This window comes from Ochotona curzoniae, unplaced genomic scaffold (genome assembly GCF_017591425.1).
Source record: "Ochotona curzoniae isolate NIBS_2020 unplaced genomic scaffold, NIBS_Ocur_1.0 contig_1, whole genome shotgun sequence".
Lineage (NCBI taxonomy): Eukaryota > Metazoa > Chordata > Mammalia > Lagomorpha > Ochotonidae > Ochotona > Ochotona curzoniae.
In genome coordinates this window covers 19,238,878-19,256,462 of record NW_024464918.1, presented here as the reverse complement: position 1 = coordinate 19,256,462, position 17,585 = coordinate 19,238,878, and the positions used below count along the sequence as shown (strand labels likewise).

Sequence of the window (17,585 nt, the reverse complement as noted above, 5' to 3'; positions counted from 1 at the left end):
TGGCTGTGTGTGATAATTGAGAGCCCTGCTAACAAGCTCAGTGGTGTAGGAGGTTTGCCCATTGGGCATGGCAGTGTGTTTGGGGAATGCATATGTTATTTTACTTCCAGAAGTATTTTACAGAAAAGTGGACATGTGTTAGGAAGTGTAGGTGAAGAGAAGGTGTGGACTGTGATTGCTGAAGAATTCGGTGTATCCTTCTGAAGTGCCAAGCAATTGCTTACAATTATCCTGGTTCCATGACCAGCAAGGGCAAACAAGGTCAAAGATTGGACAGCTTCAAAGATAGCACCCTGGGTCCTCCTTTCTCCTGCCCCTCGTGCTACCTTGCTTATCTCCACATCTCTCACCTGGGAACACTGGGGACTGTTGTCATTGATGTCCAGGACAAAAACCTCCACTGGGACAGAAGCCTGGAATTTGCCATCAGACGCTGTGATCCTGAGCAAGTACTTGGCCATGTGCTCACGGTCCAGGATCTTCCTCGAAGAAATTCTCCACTCATCCCCAACTTGACTGATGCCGAACTGGCCCAGAGGATCTCCCTCTAAGAGACAAGGGCAGAGCTTTCAGAGGCCAAACAACAGACCCGAACCAGGCTTTCACGGGCAGCCCCCTCGCTGACAGGTGCTCCTCTGGGATTACTGCGGAACACAGCAATGCCCTTCCTTTCCTGGGGACCCCTGTCACAGAACTTGCTACAGAAATGTCTCTGAGAGGCACGACTCCCAAATACAATGTTGAGGAGCAAGTTTCTTAACTATTTGTGTCTGGGTAGGCACTGGGAGAAGTTGAAAGAAAGCTCAATTCTGTACACCAAATGTCTGGAATCTACATCTGCAGCAGTGCAGGGTTAGGAAGAATGAACAGCACCAATACTGTTGAGGGTTTTATTTTGTAGGTAAGATTAAGTGTAGAAGCTATAGGAATAATTTGCTTGCTTATACATCATCTTTCCTTGATACCAATCACAAGCAAGCACGTGGGGAGATGGATTTTATCAATAAGGGTTTCCAAGAACCCAGAGTTCCAAAGTTAAGCTGGTCTAAAACTTAATTATACATTGACACTTGTTGTTCAATTATTAGGTTTTTAAGACTTTTGTGATGTTAGAAGATAGGGTTATTCTTCTACAGCTCTGTTTCAGACAGCTCTGATCCTGTCTGTCTCCAGGAGTCTGTGATTCTTGATTGAAACATTGAGCTCCTTGACTCTCTGCTGGACAGCTGTGATGGCAGAAGCCATGCTAACGGGACTGGGATGACATACGTTCCAGGGAGTGGGAAGGAAAGGACATTGAATGGGAAGAAGCTCCTTGTGACCAGTGATTCGCTGACTTACCTGTTAGCTACAAAGCGGAGTAATGTTAGTTTTGCAACAGATGCTTGCTTCAGAGAAGCAGATGAGCAGGTATGGTTTTAATCCTGGCCCATTCACAAGCTCAGAGTGTGATCTTACTTGAGCTTCTCCCTAACCTGAACTCGGATTTCCCATATGTTAAATATGAGAAACCAGCTGGAATCGTATCTAAGGAAGTGCTGTCACTCCAACACTCAGTGATTATACTGTGAGAGTCGTGTGGTTACCTAAGAAGCATTCTGCATCTAAGGCCTGCCCTGGCTAGGATGCTTACTCTATAAAATCAGCTGACAGTATTTTTATGGATCACACAACAGTTGGTGCCTCCTGTATCTTCCAGGGGACAACAGACAACATTTGGGAGTGATACCTCTCTCTTCCATCTATCCCACCCAAAATAATTTATAGGAAGTTCTCAGAGCTTTCTCCACTTAGGTCTTAACAGGCACATTCAGTGTATAATGAAACAACGGAGACACTGAACATTAAGGCAAGGCCAGGACTTAGACCTATGTTGTTGGGAACTTTATACTGATCATTTTCAGCCTGATGCCTCTAATCTGACAGGTATCTTTACCTGTGATATAGCAGGTGACCTGCCTGTTCTTCTCAGAGATGTCTGCATCCAACGTCTTCAAAGTGACCACAAGTTCCCCAGGTTCACTGTTCTCTATCACAGAGCCTCTGTAGTCTGCAGCAGCGAATCGGGGAGCATTGTCATTCTCATCTGTAATTGAAACCTCTACCAGTGCCTGAGAAGATAGCTGGATGGTCTGTCCATGGTCATAGGCCACCACATAAAATTGGTAGTTCTGGCGGGTCTCACAGTCAAGTTCCTGGAGTGTGGTAATCCATCCAGTTTCACTATCAATGGCAAAAAGCTCATGGATATTGTTGCCAGCATCTGATGACAGCCTGTAACTCACCCGGCCATCATTCCCAGTGTCCTGGTCATTGGCTGTCACTTGGATGACTGTGGTCCCCCCTGGCATATTCTCTGTGAGGAAAGCTTTGTATGGATCAGCCTCAAAGACAGGTCTATTGTCATTGACATCTTTTACTTGGATGTTGACAGAGACCAAAGACACCAAGTCCGTGTCCTCATGGGGGCAATGGGCCATCAGATCAATCTGGTACCATTTGGTGGACTCATGGTCCAAGGCTTTCTTCACCTTTAGGACCCCTGTGTCTTGGTCCAAGGAGAAGACGCCATCCTTGTTGCTCTCCGGCGTGGTGCCCTGCACTAGACTGTAGATGATGGGATCTTGAGCTGCCACAGCTTTAACAAACCCAATTTCAGACCCCTCTGGTAGGTCTTCAGAGGCTGAGAAAGAGTAGAGAGGTTCAGAAAATTTAGGCAAAGCTACTTCATTGGGAACAACCTGAAGTCTCACGGGCACAAGAGAGTCCCAGTGAGGAGGACCCCCATCTTGGGCTTTGATTTTGAAGTCAAAAGCCTGGTTTTCCAATCCTACCAGGCTCTCCTTCACCTTGACCACACCGGTTATTGGGTTGACCTCAATGATTTCTTCTGCCAAGTCCTCCACTGAGTCCACAGAGTATGTGACATCTGCATTCCGACCTTCATCTGCATCATAAGCCAGCACCTGGATGACTGGGGAGTCTTTGCTGACATTGGATGGGATGGACACAGTGTATCCAGATGCTTTGAACTGGGGGGCATTGTCATTTTCATCTGTGAGGATGATCTTCACGGTGCAGAAGGCCACTCTTCCTCCTCCATCCCGAGCCATGACCTTGATAGCAATAACTCTTTCTGTTGAATTTTCTCGATCCAGTTTTTGCAGAGTGGCAATCTGACCAGTGGGGTTAATGGAGAACTTCTCCCCTGCTAGTTTATTGATGATAGTATAATCAACAGTGCCATAGGGCCCACTGTCTTTGTCTATAGCCAACAACTCTATCACCTTGGTTCCCACCTTTGCATTCTCTGCTAATTCTGCCTCATAAACATGCTGCTGGAACTCGGGGCTGTACTTGTTGGCATTTGTGGTGTTAATGTAGACAGGCACAGTTGCTCGGAAGACCCCATCAGAAGCACCTACTCTCAAATTGTAAGATGAATCCAGTTGCTTTTTGCAAAGGTTGAACATAGAAATTATGCCTGATGAGCTATTGATGGTGAAATGCCGGTCTTGATTGCCAGAAAGAATCAGGTATTCCAGATGGGAAGTGTCCTGGCTGTCAGGGTCAAGAGCTTGCACTTTAAGAACCAGGTGTCCACAGGTTGCTAGCTCACTGACATTGGCTTCATATTGAGGTTGTCTGAACTCTGGGGGGTTGTCATTAACATCAGACACATTGACAACCACAAGGGTTTCACCAGTAAGTGGGGGATCTCCTCTGTCCATGGCCCTGACCTTCACGTGAAAGTGTTGTTGCGCTTCATAATCCAGCTCTCGGACTGTGGACATCTCCCCTGTGCTACCATTGATCTGGAAGAATTTGGAAACATCCGAGCCATCCTCCACAATGTGATAGGAGACATCCTGGTTCTGCCCCGAGTCTTGGTCAGAAGCCAACAGTTGGATCACAGGGGTCTGAGCAGGCAAGCCCTCAGAGACCGAAGTGGTATAGACCAACTGGGAGAAAGTGGGAGCATTATCATTGATGTCCTCTACTAGGACTTCCACTGTGGCTTCCGAAAACGATCCCAGGGCTGTGTCTGTGGCTCTGACTGTGAACACATGTTTGGTCTTCGACTCATAGTCCAGAGGCCCTGTCACTGTTAGTACGCCAGTTTTAAAGTCGGTGGTGAAAAGCATCAGCGGCTCCTCCTCCACAATGTTATAGATGAGCCGGAGTCCCTCTGGACTCCGGGCCTGAGTGTGCAGAATCGGAGTGTAGAGCGTGATATTCTCAGGTACTCTGACTTTGTAGTAAGGACTCTGAAAGAGTGGATTGGATTTATTTCTCACAGTGACGAGCACCCTCTCCTCTGTCTGGAGTGATGGAATCCCTCCATCCCGAGCAATAACTTTAAGGTGATACTTATTTAAAGCTTGATAATCAAAAGGTTTCTTGAGCGATATGTCCCCAAGATAGGGGTCAATTCGGAAATAAGTGTAATCTTCTGCAAACGCATACGTGACTCTCCCGTTTGGTCCCAAGTCCTCATCAGTGGCAGAGACCTGAAAGAGGACATCCCCTGGCTCCGTGCCGTCTTGGATGATTGTGTAATAAGGCAGATGCTTAAACCTGGGGGGATTGTCATTGACATCCTCAACAGAGACTCTGACGAGAGCCTGAGCCACCCGCTGAGGAGTCCTGTTGTCCCTCACTTCCACCACCACCTCGTGAGTGTCCTGCTGCTCTCGGTCGAACGCCACGCCTCTCGTCTGCAGTACACCTGCTGATTTGACCATACGAAACATATCTGTGCCATTCAAGAGGAAGTAGGAGAGGGTGTCATTCAAATAATTACCCCGGACACCAAGAATTACCAGTGCTTTTCTGTCTTGTAAATTTTCCTGCACTGTTGCCTTATAAGCATCCTGGTCAAACTGTAAGCTTGTGTCAACAACTTGGGTCAAAGCAATTTTTACCACAGCAGTATCTTGATACAGACCATCTGAAGCCCTGATGGTGAGCTTCCGAGAGAGTCCCAGGAGGGCAGGATTCAGCACAGAGATTTGACCAGTGATGGGATGGATGGCAACAGCTTCATCAGCATTGCCAGTTTTGATGCTGTAGCTGACTTCGGAATCGTCATCCATGGCCTGCACTGTCAGGAGCTCCATACCCGGATGGACGGATCCCACGACAGCCACTTCATAGATCTGTTCTGAGAACTTGGGAAGAGAGTCGTTGACGTCTGTGACATTAATGATGACCCTGGCAGGCTTGGGCGCAAATAAAATGCGGCTCCCTTGGTCGTGGACGTAGACACTGAATTGGAAAGAAGGCATGCTCTCATAATCCATCTCTGATACAATGGTCAGGGTTCCCATGCTGGGATCAATTTTGAAAAACTTCAGAGCCTCTGGCTCCAAAATTTTATAGACCAACAAGGAGTTGGCTTCCTTGTCCCTGTCAGAAGCATGAATCACAAAGGGGTTGTTTTCTTCATCCATGACCATGCTGTGTAATGGGGCAGCTTCACTGATGTGGCCTACAAAAGTTGACTTTGAGAACATGGGAGTGTTATCATTTTCATCTATTATGTAAATAAGCACCATGACATCAGAAAATGCGCCCGCCATGTTGCTAGCTCGGATTTTCAGCTGGTAGGAGGAGATTTTCTCATGGTCCAAGATCTTCTGGGTGGAAATGAGGCCTGAATATGAGTTTACGGAGAACACATCATCTTTGTTTCCTTCCCTTAGCTCATAAGTGACTTCAGAAGAGCTTGTAGCAGAGATGAGGAGGATTGGAGAACCAATGGGGATGGACTCTGGGACCTCGATGAAGTATTCCACTTTGGAAAAGATGGGGGCACTGCTGTCAGAGGGGTGCACATGAATGATCACGGTCGCCAGGGCATGCCGCCTTGGGGTGCCTTGATCCTCAGCCTTCACTGTCAGAGTGTGCCGGGCACGACTTGTCTGGTCGAGTTTCTGGGCTACGGTGATGATGCCTAGTAGGGCATTGATGGTGAAAAAATCCACACTGTTTCCTGAAACATAAGACATGACAAGATAAGGGTGCTGCGTCCCCAAAGGTACCAGCTGGACTTTCTAGGTCTGCAAAGAGGCTGTTGCATGAAACTTTAGTAGGGCACAATCTGCTTTCTATGTCACCCTGGGTTTTGTATAACAGTGTAAACAACTGATGGAGCAGGGTTTGGTTCCCCGAACCCAAGCTGCTGGTCACATCTAAACTCAATTGTTGATGGACCAGGATGGAGATGCAACTTCCTGTTGTGTCTAGGAAGCAGGCTTGGCAGGAGGTTGCTAGGTCACAGGGCTTTCCCTTAGGCAGTTCTTCAGAGTGTTGGCTGGGTGAGCCAGGCCTGCCCCAGCCTCTCCATGCATCCTGGCTCTTGCTGTGTAGTTGTTCCTTTGCACCGGCTTCCCTGTGGCCAGCCCAGCCAGCAGTCCAATGTGGCTGCCTGACCCTGCACCAGGAACCTGCAATCTGTAGAACACAATAAACTTCTTCCTTCCCAAGAAGCTCCTCCAGGTACCTTACAATGCCGAGGTGCTGCTCACTACACAAAGAATGGAATGTCAATAAATACTTCCTTAAAACCCATAATGTGAACAAGATAGAGGCTTCCCCAGTGGAAACCATTATTGCTTGCTGTGAATCAGTTTAGCACTTGCTAGAGGATCTTTGGTTTAAAAAAATATATATATTAACATGTGCTTGGAAGTAGACTCTGTCTTTCTTACTGAAGACTTATCCTCCATTCAATCAGGGAATTTGGATGAGTGCTCAAACATAGTGCTTTTTCACAACTTCTTTGTTAAAATGCAGAGAAAGACTAAGACATTGGGCTCCCATCTGCTGGCTCACTTTGCAAAAGGTCACTGAGGGTTGGACCAAGCCGAGAGCTAGTAGCTGGGAACTCATTCTAAGTCTTCCATGTGAGCAGCAGGGAGCCAATGACTTGAGCTATGATTGCTGTCTTCCAAGGTCTACATTAGCAGGAAGCTGGAGTCAGGAGCCAGAGATGAAAAGCAAATCCAACACTTTAGATATAGGGTGTGGGTCTCTCAACTGCCAGGCCACATGGCCACCTCTAGTTACCTCTGTAAGGTCAGGGCTGAGTAACATCTGAGTTACTGTCCTCTTCACTAGAAGGGCGGGTCCTGCACCCTGGGAAATATTTCTCTTCATTGTTCTTATTCCCATTTTCAAAATAGGTGCAAATATTATTATTTTAGTGGCGAAGGAAATAACTACACTTGATCATAAAATCCCATCTGGTTCTTCCACTCTCCTGAGCCGTTTTCTTGTTGCCTGCTTTGTGGTTGTGTTATAATGAAGGAAATAGTTAATGCATTCTAATATGGCTACTAAATATTCAGGGATAAATGGGCTTTTGTCATAAGAAAACTACTTTTTTCCTACCAGGAAAATGTAAAAAGCTCAGATGCCTTGAAAGTGCTGAAGGGTACTTCAGTTAAGTTTGGAGAAAATGAAATTGAAAGGTGCATTTGTCTTGCTGCAAAAATTATGAAATTTCTGCAGTGTGTTTTCATAATACGTATTTTCACGAGCTTTATGGAGATCCCTCAAGTTCACAAACATTTTGCAGTGCGTTTTGGTGTATATAACACTGACAAGCAATGGGCAAGTCCTCTGTTGTAGTGGACAGTTGGCCACGTTCATCTCTCTCTCTGCAGCATCTAGCTCTATGAGACATTCATTATTAAAAGTGATTATTGTCATTAAGTGTCATTAAACATGCATTATCAACCATGACAATTATTGTTAAGAGGTGGATACTGGATATTGTCATTTTCGTTATATTACTTATAATGAACACTTAGTCAATGATACTCCTAATCCCCACATTTATATAATACTTTAAATTGCTGATACAAATTAATGTACATTCTCTTTTAATCCCTACAATGAATTTCTGCATCAATATTCAAGAGGAAAGGAACCACAGAATATGTGACCTTAGCAGAAAATGAAACTGTAAAACTGGGCCTACACACTTTAAATTTCAGGTCCTGTCTAAGGTGCAAGTATAGAGTTACTGTGATTAAAATAGTCAAGGACTTCATAAGTTTCTTCTACAGATATTGTCCCTGGTGGTTTTTATCATGGGTACATGAATTCTCCAGTAACTTCAAGAGTCTTCATTATCACCAGCTTTGGAAATGCAGTCACTTGGATCACACTAGTTCTGGAGAGAGCTCTAGAACTATCACCTGCCAAATTATAGAGTGATGCTTGAACAGTTTGTGAAGTCATGTGTGTAGCACAGTCTTGTGTTTCCCCAGCACCTCTGCCTGCCCTCTGATCCTGGGGCTGGGCCTCACCTTTCAGGAGGGAGTAGTGGACCTCAGCATTAGCTCCCCGGTCAGCATCTGTGGCGCGGACTTGCAGCAGCTCGGTGCCGGGGGCTACGGTGTCGGGAACACTTGTCTCATAATGGAGCTGGGTGAAGTGAGGTGGGTGGAGATTTCCATCTTCCACGTGAATGGTCACCCACACGAAGTTCCTCTTGATGGGCATTTCCTGGTCTCGGACCTAGAGTTCCCAGAGGACAACAGAAGGAATAGCAAATGAAATGAAAGGAGCTGGGGATTAGAATAAGGACAAGAAAATAGAATGCCAGTGAGAAATATACCCAACTAAACTTCATTTACTTAATGTTTGCACTGATCTAGGATTTTTTTCCCCCTGAAATACTCTTATAATTTGTTGATTAATAGGCTTGGCTATTTTACTGAATAATCCTATCTTAGGAAAAAGGTAAAAAATAAGGAGAAAATGAATGTTCTCCAAATTCAGTCTTAGGAGACTTGGTTCTATAAGATGGTAATATATTATGCTGGACGAAAGTGTGCTGTGGTCATGTAAATGTCAGGAACACTAATATGCAGCTAAACAATTTTCTTTGTTGCAGGACTTCTCAGTGCCTTAAATACATACTAATGTGTTCAGCAGCTCATAAACTAGCCCAGAAAAACTGACCTTCAAGTCAGAGGACCAATCTATGAATCTAGTTGTATCTGAAGTAGCTGTTTGACCTTGAATAAGTCTGTTCTTGGGACCTTCCATGTGAGATTAGAGAAATGGGCAGGCTTAGGACTTCTTGTATAGGGTGAGGCAAGCAAGATATGCAGCAAAACTTAGGGAAGCTGTCACTCTTGGGGTCATAAAAATGCAGCTATGTGACTTGGAGAGTAAATCTTCCTTACATTTTGTGCCTTGCCTGTCTCACCTGCCTGGCCCTGGTCGGTGCTGTGTGTGTGCAGGCTGTGGATGGGGTCTTCCAGCTGACTCTGTATAAACCTACATTGTGGTCATGAAGTCATGCAGCAGGGAGAGCTGGGTTTGGGGAAAGCCAAGGTTCACCGAAGTTTCCTCTGGAGACATTGTATTTTCATTCCAAACCATCCCTTCAGGAAAGTGCCTCTGGACAGCTATGAAAGGTCTTGACTGCCCCATGGGTGATGATTGCGGGCATCCCTACACCTGACTTATCAGGAGAAGAGGGACCTGCAGCATGTTTCCAGGTACACCCAGCCCCATGCACCGGCATGCAAGCTCAGCCTTGGCTGATTTTCCAAGGTACTCACCATAACTGTCAGTGTGTGCTGGGAGGGCCCCGAGCTCAGCTCCAGCTTCCCCACAGTTACCAAAACACCACTGCTGGGGTCTAGCTGGAAGAGACTGGCACTTTCTGGGTCTTGGCTGCTGTGTATGGTATAGATGAGCCCCTTGCCCTGATCTTGATCCGTGGCCTGGACCCGAAGGAGTTCCACTCCAGGCAGGGTGTCCTGGGGAACCCTGACCTCATAATGAGATTCCAGAAACTGAGGCCGATGATGGTTAATGTTAGCAATCATGAAGATATCAACCTGTATAGAACAGGGAGAGAATGGAGACCGTAGCTTCCCAAGGACAGAGCCTGGCACTGTCTGCAACTGCTGTACCACCTGTGCCTAGCACCATGCCTAGTAGACAGCAGTCACTCCATATATATTTTCAACGAGTAATAGGACTTCAAAGTCACAAGTCTTTAAGATACCACACTCTCTGGTTTTCCAAAAAACAAAATTTTGTGAAAGGATCTTTACTTGGAAATTCCAGCATAGTAAGCCAGAATGAAAATTCAGAGTCCCACTCACCTAATCATCATTGCTCTCACCCACGGCAGCCCCTGTGGCACCTTATTTAATTATACCTGTTCACCTAGACAACCCTTTCATTATAGAGTGTGAATAACAATTCCCCCAAGATCACAAAACTAGAGCATGGATTAAGTAAAATTGGTGGCCAGAACCTTGATTCTGAATTCGGTGTTCTGTGAGCTGTACCACCTTCACTGAAAGCATTCTTTGCCTTCATCCCAATCGAGGAGGCCTCCCATATTGTCCCAGCTCAATAGTCCCCATCTGATGCCTCTAACCTGGGTGGCAATGGTGTGAGAGCCATCCGTCACCTCCACGGTCAAGTTATAGCTTGACCTCCTCCTTGTATCGAGAGGCCTGGCAACGACAATGCTGCCTGTAGTCTTCTCGATATCAAAGTCCATGTCTTTATCTCCACCTGGAAAGGGAGTGGGGAAAGATCACATGCAACCTCAGTGATTTAGGCAGCAGAAGCATTGCATGGGATTTGGCCATTGGATGTACAGGGTGTGATAGTAGGTGCTAACCCTGGCTAGCAGAGCTGTGGCATTCAAGGAAGAATTGGAATCAGACTGTAAAATTCCTCTGAAACAGCTTGGTGTCAGTATGAGAGGCTGGAGGTTACTTTCCTCAAAAGTTAAAAGCTGTAAATTGTCCTGTCCAGTTACTGTCCAGTTATTATTGTTAAGACCCAAATAATGATGCAGAAAGCAGCAAACCTATAGAGTTCAAGGGTCTTGGAGGAGGACTTAAAACTTTCTATAGAACTCAAGATTCCACTAGGCTGGGGACATGCAGGAATAAGAGAGCCTGCTTCGTGGCTTTGGGGAAATAATCTTGTGCCTATACATAGAAAAAAGTGGAAATCACTTTTCAACAAGAGGAACTTGATTTAATAAAACAACAATCAAAATCATAGAATACCATGAGGCTATTAAATGCTCAATAGAAATTTGTGTGATAGGAAATGTTTATAGTATTTAAAAATACTATAGAGCAACATTTTGGTGTGCTGATAGTGTGCTAAAGAGAGATAACTACAAGGAAATGATGCTTTGATCGCATCACCTTCTGATTGATAGAGCTTTAGGAGATTATTTTCTTCTCTGTATACAGGGATATGCATTCTTCTCAATGCTCTATAGGGCATCTGTGTTAACAATGTATGAAACAGAAGTCCAACAACTAGAAGAACAGTGCATCAAACTAGAAGTTGGTCCAAGAAGTTAAAGAGCTTGGGCCAGGTGCATGTCCTACCTTATCTTTGAGCTAGGGTAGACACTGTGGAATAGCACTCTCTTGATCCAAGAGCCTCATTGGGTAAGAATGGGTATTTCTTCCTGATTTTGAAAATGGACCTGGGACTAGAACATTGAACATGACCCAGGAAATAGCTGGCCTCAGGCTCCTGATCAATGAATGAAGTCAGCTCTGTTGGTTTGCACATCAGGTGGAAAATGAAGCACAAAGTTTGTGCTTTCAGCTCTGGGTCTTCCTGGGCACCTGGGGTTACAAACAGGATCATAAATGTTCCTCCTGAGATCCCAGCAGGGGTAGAAGGGGCAGCCTGGCAGAAGTGGCATTCCTACCATATTATTTTGTCCAGAACCAGCGAAGGGGCAGCAGGCATTTGCAGCCCAAAGTGCACTGCCAAGGAGCAGGGTTGTAAGAGGGAGCAGAAGGGCTGTGCCACAAGGATTAGGGCTGGTCTGGAAGGGTTGGAGAGGCTGGCCCCCCTTGGGCCCCAGGCCTCGCCTCACCTGAGATGTTGAACCAGAAGAGGCCAGGTCTGCCCTCTACACTGATGACCCCCACCATGTGGTTCACAGGGTCTGTCTCCATGACTGTGAAGCTGTATTGAGTCTCCTCAAAGGCCAGTGGCATGGAGGATGGACGAGGCGAGGGGATCCACTCTATGTGTAGCCGAACACTGGCTGAGAGTGGTGGCTCCCCGCTGTCTGTTGCTTTGATCTGCAATCAATGCAAAAATTGAGAGTTGGAGACAAGAAGTAAGATGCCCCAGGCAGCCAGGCCAAGAACCCAGTGCTCTATAACCCTACCCAAGCTGGCCTTTCATCCACTCAGTCATCCAACGCATACTTGCAAAAATAGTCACCATGCTAGTTGCTATATAGGCATATTGAACAAAACATAACCTGTGCTCAAAACATCACATTGGTGAAAAATAATACAAGTCACCATTAACTAAAAAGCTTACTGTATGCTAGTTCCTGCACTGGACTTCATACATGTAAGCCCTTCACTTTTTCCAACAACCATAAACATCAGGACATAGAATGCATTGGGCTCTCATTATTACCCAGCCTTACTCTAACAGCTTTATGTGCAGTATCTAATTGAATCCTTGTACAGGCCCTGCAACAGGCAATGTCACCTCCCTTTCACAGAAGGAAACTGGTCCAGCATGATGAATTCACCTTCTGGCTGAATTCACCTTATGTATCTGACTGGTAATGAGGCTGGGGTACAATTCAGACTGATTTAATAGGAGGACCCATACTGGAACCATCTTGCTCCTTGGCTTTTGCCAAGAAAAATCCTGTGTTCTTATGCCTGTTTTGCAGATAAAACAAAGGCTCAAACAAGGTTAAATGGCATATCCAAGACCACACAACAGGGCTAGGTGTCATGATGCCATGGGTATGTCAGGATACTGGCTGGGCCAGTATCCCATACTGGAGTGCCTACCAGCTTCCTGTAAATGCACACCCTGGGAGACAGTGGGTGATAGTTCAAGTATGTGGCTAAGCAGATGGCAGATCTGGAAATTGTCGCTGGGCCCTGGCTGCTGTAGACACCTGGAGAGTGAACCAGAGGATGGACGAGCTCTCTGCCTCGGCCCCTCTCGCTCTTTTCAAGTAGATGACATATATATTTTAAATCACACAAATGTAAAATGACAGTACTAAGATCTCACTAAAATCTTCATCTTAAAGAGCAGGGAGGTTTTGCCGACAAGGACTTCATTGCCCTCAGAGAGACAGGCCAAGAATTCTGGTGCTTTGGAAGGTGTTGGGACTCAGGTTGGCTGGAGAAGCCCAAGAATAGGAACCCCACCCTCCCACGCCACCTGCCGACCTCCTGCATCCGGCAGGACAGCCACTGAGCAGCTCCGGGGCTCCCTCTCTGCCCTGCTCACCGTGAGGATGTTGTACTCTCCAGCTGCGAAGATGCTGTTGGATGACACGACACCCGTGGCGGGGTCGATGCTGAAGCCCTCCTCTTCACTCTCCTCAATACTATAGCTGATCCTGCCATTGAGCCCCTCATCCAAGTCTGAAGCCACCAGCCTGTACACTGGCCCAGGTGACGCTGGGCTCAGCTTCTCAGGAAGGCGGACTTTGAAGAGCTTGTGGGAGAACACAGGTGGGTTGTCATTGACATCCAAGATGCGCACCACCACCCTCGACGTGGACTTCAGGGTGGGTTCCCCGTTGTCCAGGACAGTCACCTGGAAACAGAAACAAGTATGAAGAAACTACTAAGCATCACCTCCCACCTTTACTCCACCACTGTTTGTGACAACCTGGAAATGTTAGCCAGTTTGTTCTTTGGTCTCTGCTCCTTATGTTTTAAAAATTAATTTTATTTTTATTTGAGAGGCAGAGTTAGGGGGAGACAGAGATCTTCTATCTACCGGTTCACTCCCCAAATGGTTGCAACAGCTGGTACTGAGCTGATCCAAAACCAGGAGCCAGAAGCTTCTTCCAGGTGCCCTGCATGGGTTCCAAGACCTTGGGCCATCCTCTACTGCTTCCCCAGGCAACCAGGAGGAAGCTGAAATCAGAATTGGAGCAGCCGGAACATGAACTGACATCCCTATAGGATGCTGGTACTACAGGCAAAGACAGCCTACTATGCCATGGTGCCAGCCCGGGGTTCCTTATTTTTATTATCAAAACCTGATCTACTTGGAACCCAATGTTCAGATAGTCTCAACCCTAGAAAGTCAGCAGAAAGATAGGAAGGAACTGAAGGGAGACAATCAGAACCTCTGCACAGAAGCTGTCATCCTGCTCCGGAAGGCCGTGGGCCGTTTCTCAGAAGCCATTTGCTTTTTATTTGTTTGTCATTCTCATAAGCTCTGTTCTCTGGTTTCCTTAAGCCACTTGAGGTAAGAAAAAGTGAATGAGAAGGTGTTTACAAAGGAAGGGGTGGTACCCTTTGAGTCACACCTGTGGCCGATGGCATGCAATGAAAGCCCCGGTGAGGCGGAAGGCGTCAGAAGCATCTCAGAATCAGGAACTGTTTCATGTAGGGACAAATAACCTGGCATCCTCAGCCCCAAGGGCGTCGGGTGGGATGGGATGTCTCCACCCACAGTGCTTCCCCATCTAAACAGTGTTTTGGTGTTGAAGAGTGTCTATTACCGCACTGGGGAGAATGCTGCCGACCCCAAAAATGGCCACGTGACTGCTGCTGATTGGTCATGTCCGTATCTTACAGAGGGAGTAAGAAAGTCCACAGCCCCAGGAGCACAGTGAGCAGTGTTGGTGTCCTGTCTGCTGAGGCTTAAGTGTCCCTCCCACCTGGGGCCTTTAAGACTACGATAACCTAGTGGCTAAATCCTCACCTTGCAACCCCTGGGATCCCATATGGGTGCCAGTTCATGTCCCAGCTACTCCACTTCCCATCCAACTCCCTGCTTGTGGCCTGGGAAAGCAGTCGAGGACGGCCCAAAGCCTTAGGAGCCTGCACCCACATGGGAGACCCAGAAGAAACTCCTGGCTCCTGGCTTCGGAGCAGCTCAGCTCTGGCCGTTGTAGCCACTTGGGGAAATGAGCCAGCAGACAAGAGATTTGTCTCCTTCTCTTAGTATATCTGCCTTTCCAATAAAGATAAATACATATTTAAAAAAAATAAAAAGGCAACAGGAGGGGCCTGCCCAACAGCATTGGATGGTGTGTGAATTTAGAGATGTCACAGAAAGTGTACTCATTAACAGATAAAGGTCTGAATTTCATTCTGGCTTTCATATTGACCTAGTGTTTGACCTTGAATGACTCTTTCAATGGAGAAATGAATTGAAAACCAGACCTGACAAGTCCACAGCACACGCTTAGCTCTCTCCTTCACTCACAGAAGGCATTGCTAATCAGTCAATGGTCAATGGTTCCTGCCTACCCTGAACTTGGTTTCAAATTCCTTCCCTCCTAAGTGTGGAACGGCTAGTGAAGGATCTGGACCAACAACCAGAGCAAGGCTTGGCTCCCGTCTGTCCTGCTCCCTGGGCCCAGTCCTGTCCTCAGCCATAGCCCCAGGGGCAGTTGAGCAGGGCCTGGCCTTTCCTAGGAAACTTCCCAACATGGCAAACAACTTCATTACCATCACTCACCTCCAGGATGTGTTCTTCCTTGTTTTCCCGGTCCAGCCCCCGGGCAGAGGAGAGGAGACCTGGGAAGACACGGGAAAAGGGCAGACAAGCTGAGCAAAGGGCTCTCAGGGCCGCTTTCCTGGGATGACATCCCAGGTGGGAATCCTGGTCTTTGGAGACCAAGCACATTAAAAATGGGTAGAAATGTGAGGAAAAGAATGGGGAAGGTAGTAGTGGACGAGAACAATTGAGATGATGTGTTAGCCATAGGACCCAGCTTTCCTGTGATCTCCGTTAGGCAGGGGTCATTGGTCAAAAACTGAGCACAGATGGACCTTTAGCCTAGTGGTTAGGGCGCTCATATCTGCACGATAGCCTAGTGGCTAAAGTCCTTGCCTTGCAACCACCAGGATCCCAGCTGTTCTACTTCCCATCCAGCTTCCTGCTTGTGGCCTGGGAAAGCAGCAGAGAATGGTCCAAAGCCTTGAGACCCTGTACACAGGGGGAGACCTGGAAGAAACTCCTGGACCCTGGTTTCAAATCAGCTCAGCTTTAACTGTTGTGGCCACTTGGAGAGTGAATCAGCCAGATGGAAGATCTTTCTCTCTGTCTCTCCTCTCCATAAGTCTGCCTTTTCAATGAAAATAAATAAATCTTAAAAAAAAAAAAAAAAAGACACCCATATCCCGTATTGGAGTGCCTAGGTCTGGTTCCTGCCTGACCCCAACTTCCTGCTAATGTAGATGTGGGAGGCGATAGTGACCACTTGAGTAATTGGGTTTCTGCCATTTGTAAGAGAACCATGCAGGAAAGAGTCTGTTGGATGCTGCATGTGCTGAAATGACAGAGTGAAGCCCTAGCACCATAATGAAGTGGGGTCTTGAGCCCAGAAGCTGCCCAAAGAAGGTAAGGCCAAGAGCTGGGCAGAGGCAGGGCCTGCATGACCTCATCTGAACACTGGCTGCAGCTGGGCCTACAGCTCCACATGTCTGGGCTTTTCCATAAGGCAATAATAATAATAATAAACATCTCTCACTGCTTTAGCCAACCTAGATTTGGCTTCTGTCATTTTACATCTAGAAAAGGCCTGGCATCCAAATGCACGTGAAGTTTTCATGTGTTGGATGGTAGAGTGCTGGGATTTGCAGCAGGGCTGGGGAGGCAGTCAGGGTCTTTGGGACTGGGAGACCCCTGCCCCAGGCAGGACAATGCTTCCTGGCTCAATCCCTTGCTTCCCTTCCCATGGCACTGCCAGATCCAGACTAAAGGCCCACAGAAGGGACTCACTAACTCCTCTGCCTGGCCCTGACTGCAGGCACCTCCCGCCTACTCCTCACTTCAACCCAACCTTCTCTTTCAGAAGAGGAACTGAATTGGGAGATCTTCAGGATCCTTCTGGGCTTACATTCTGGAAGTCTCTTCCTGCTCTGGGGGATTTATTCCAAAGAAACATGATATATTAAAAGGAACATAATACAGCCATTAAAAACATTTTTGTAGATGTAGAAAAGCTGTGCAGAACATATTCGGGTACTTCAACACTTCATGAAAATGGAATTAACAAATAAGTTTATTTTGGCGCAAACATTTTTGAAACCCATGCATACACATGGTCACCAAAAAGTTCATGGGAAATGTGTTTTAAGAAACTACCACGTATGAATTTTAATTGTCTCTTTCTGGATAAGAAATTTTAAAAGTCAATTTTTTTTTCTACTCAAATCAACTCGGGCTTTAATTCTTCTTTCCTTAAACTTCCATAAAGCTTCCTCACCTTACTGATTTACAAAGGCCATTCCTTTGGAGCTGTAACAGAGACCCTAATCCCTGCCTTCAGGTCTAAACAATTCACCCAGCAGGAGCTTTTTCTACTTCAAGGTTATTGTTTGCTTCTTCTTATGCTCCTGAGACCAGACCCAGCTTCTCCTGGAGCCAGCTGGGTCAGATGAGGCAAAGGAGGGCTGTGTCTTCTCATCTGACTTCGGAAGTTGGATGTCATAATCTATAAATCTAGTTTTAACTTGTTGAGTCACACTGGCTCTCAGTTGCAGCAAACCTATAGTAGGTTTGTTATTCAATCCCAAGAGGAGGACATGGTTTTTTAGCAGTCT

The 17,585-nt window shown here is 46.6% G+C and overlaps 1 protein-coding gene across 1 annotated transcript in view; it reads right to left on the bottom strand.

The window, feature by feature from the left end:
• FAT2 (FAT atypical cadherin 2) overlaps positions 1 to 17,585 on the bottom strand; it is a 49,633-nt gene that overhangs the window by 25,193 nt on the left and 6,855 nt on the right. Inside the window, exons 3-10 of the mRNA XM_040995187.1 lie at positions 15,496 to 15,554; positions 13,300 to 13,611; positions 11,900 to 12,110; positions 10,418 to 10,557; positions 9,585 to 9,866; positions 8,319 to 8,529; positions 1,937 to 5,995; positions 351 to 547 (exon numbers count right to left, since the gene is read on the bottom strand). Of these exons, the coding sequence (XP_040851121.1) occupies positions 351 to 547; positions 1,937 to 5,995; positions 8,319 to 8,529; positions 9,585 to 9,866; positions 10,418 to 10,557; positions 11,900 to 12,110; positions 13,300 to 13,611; positions 15,496 to 15,554 (5,471 nt within the window). The remainder of the gene's footprint in view (positions 1 to 350; positions 548 to 1,936; positions 5,996 to 8,318; positions 8,530 to 9,584; positions 9,867 to 10,417; positions 10,558 to 11,899; positions 12,111 to 13,299; positions 13,612 to 15,495; positions 15,555 to 17,585) is intronic.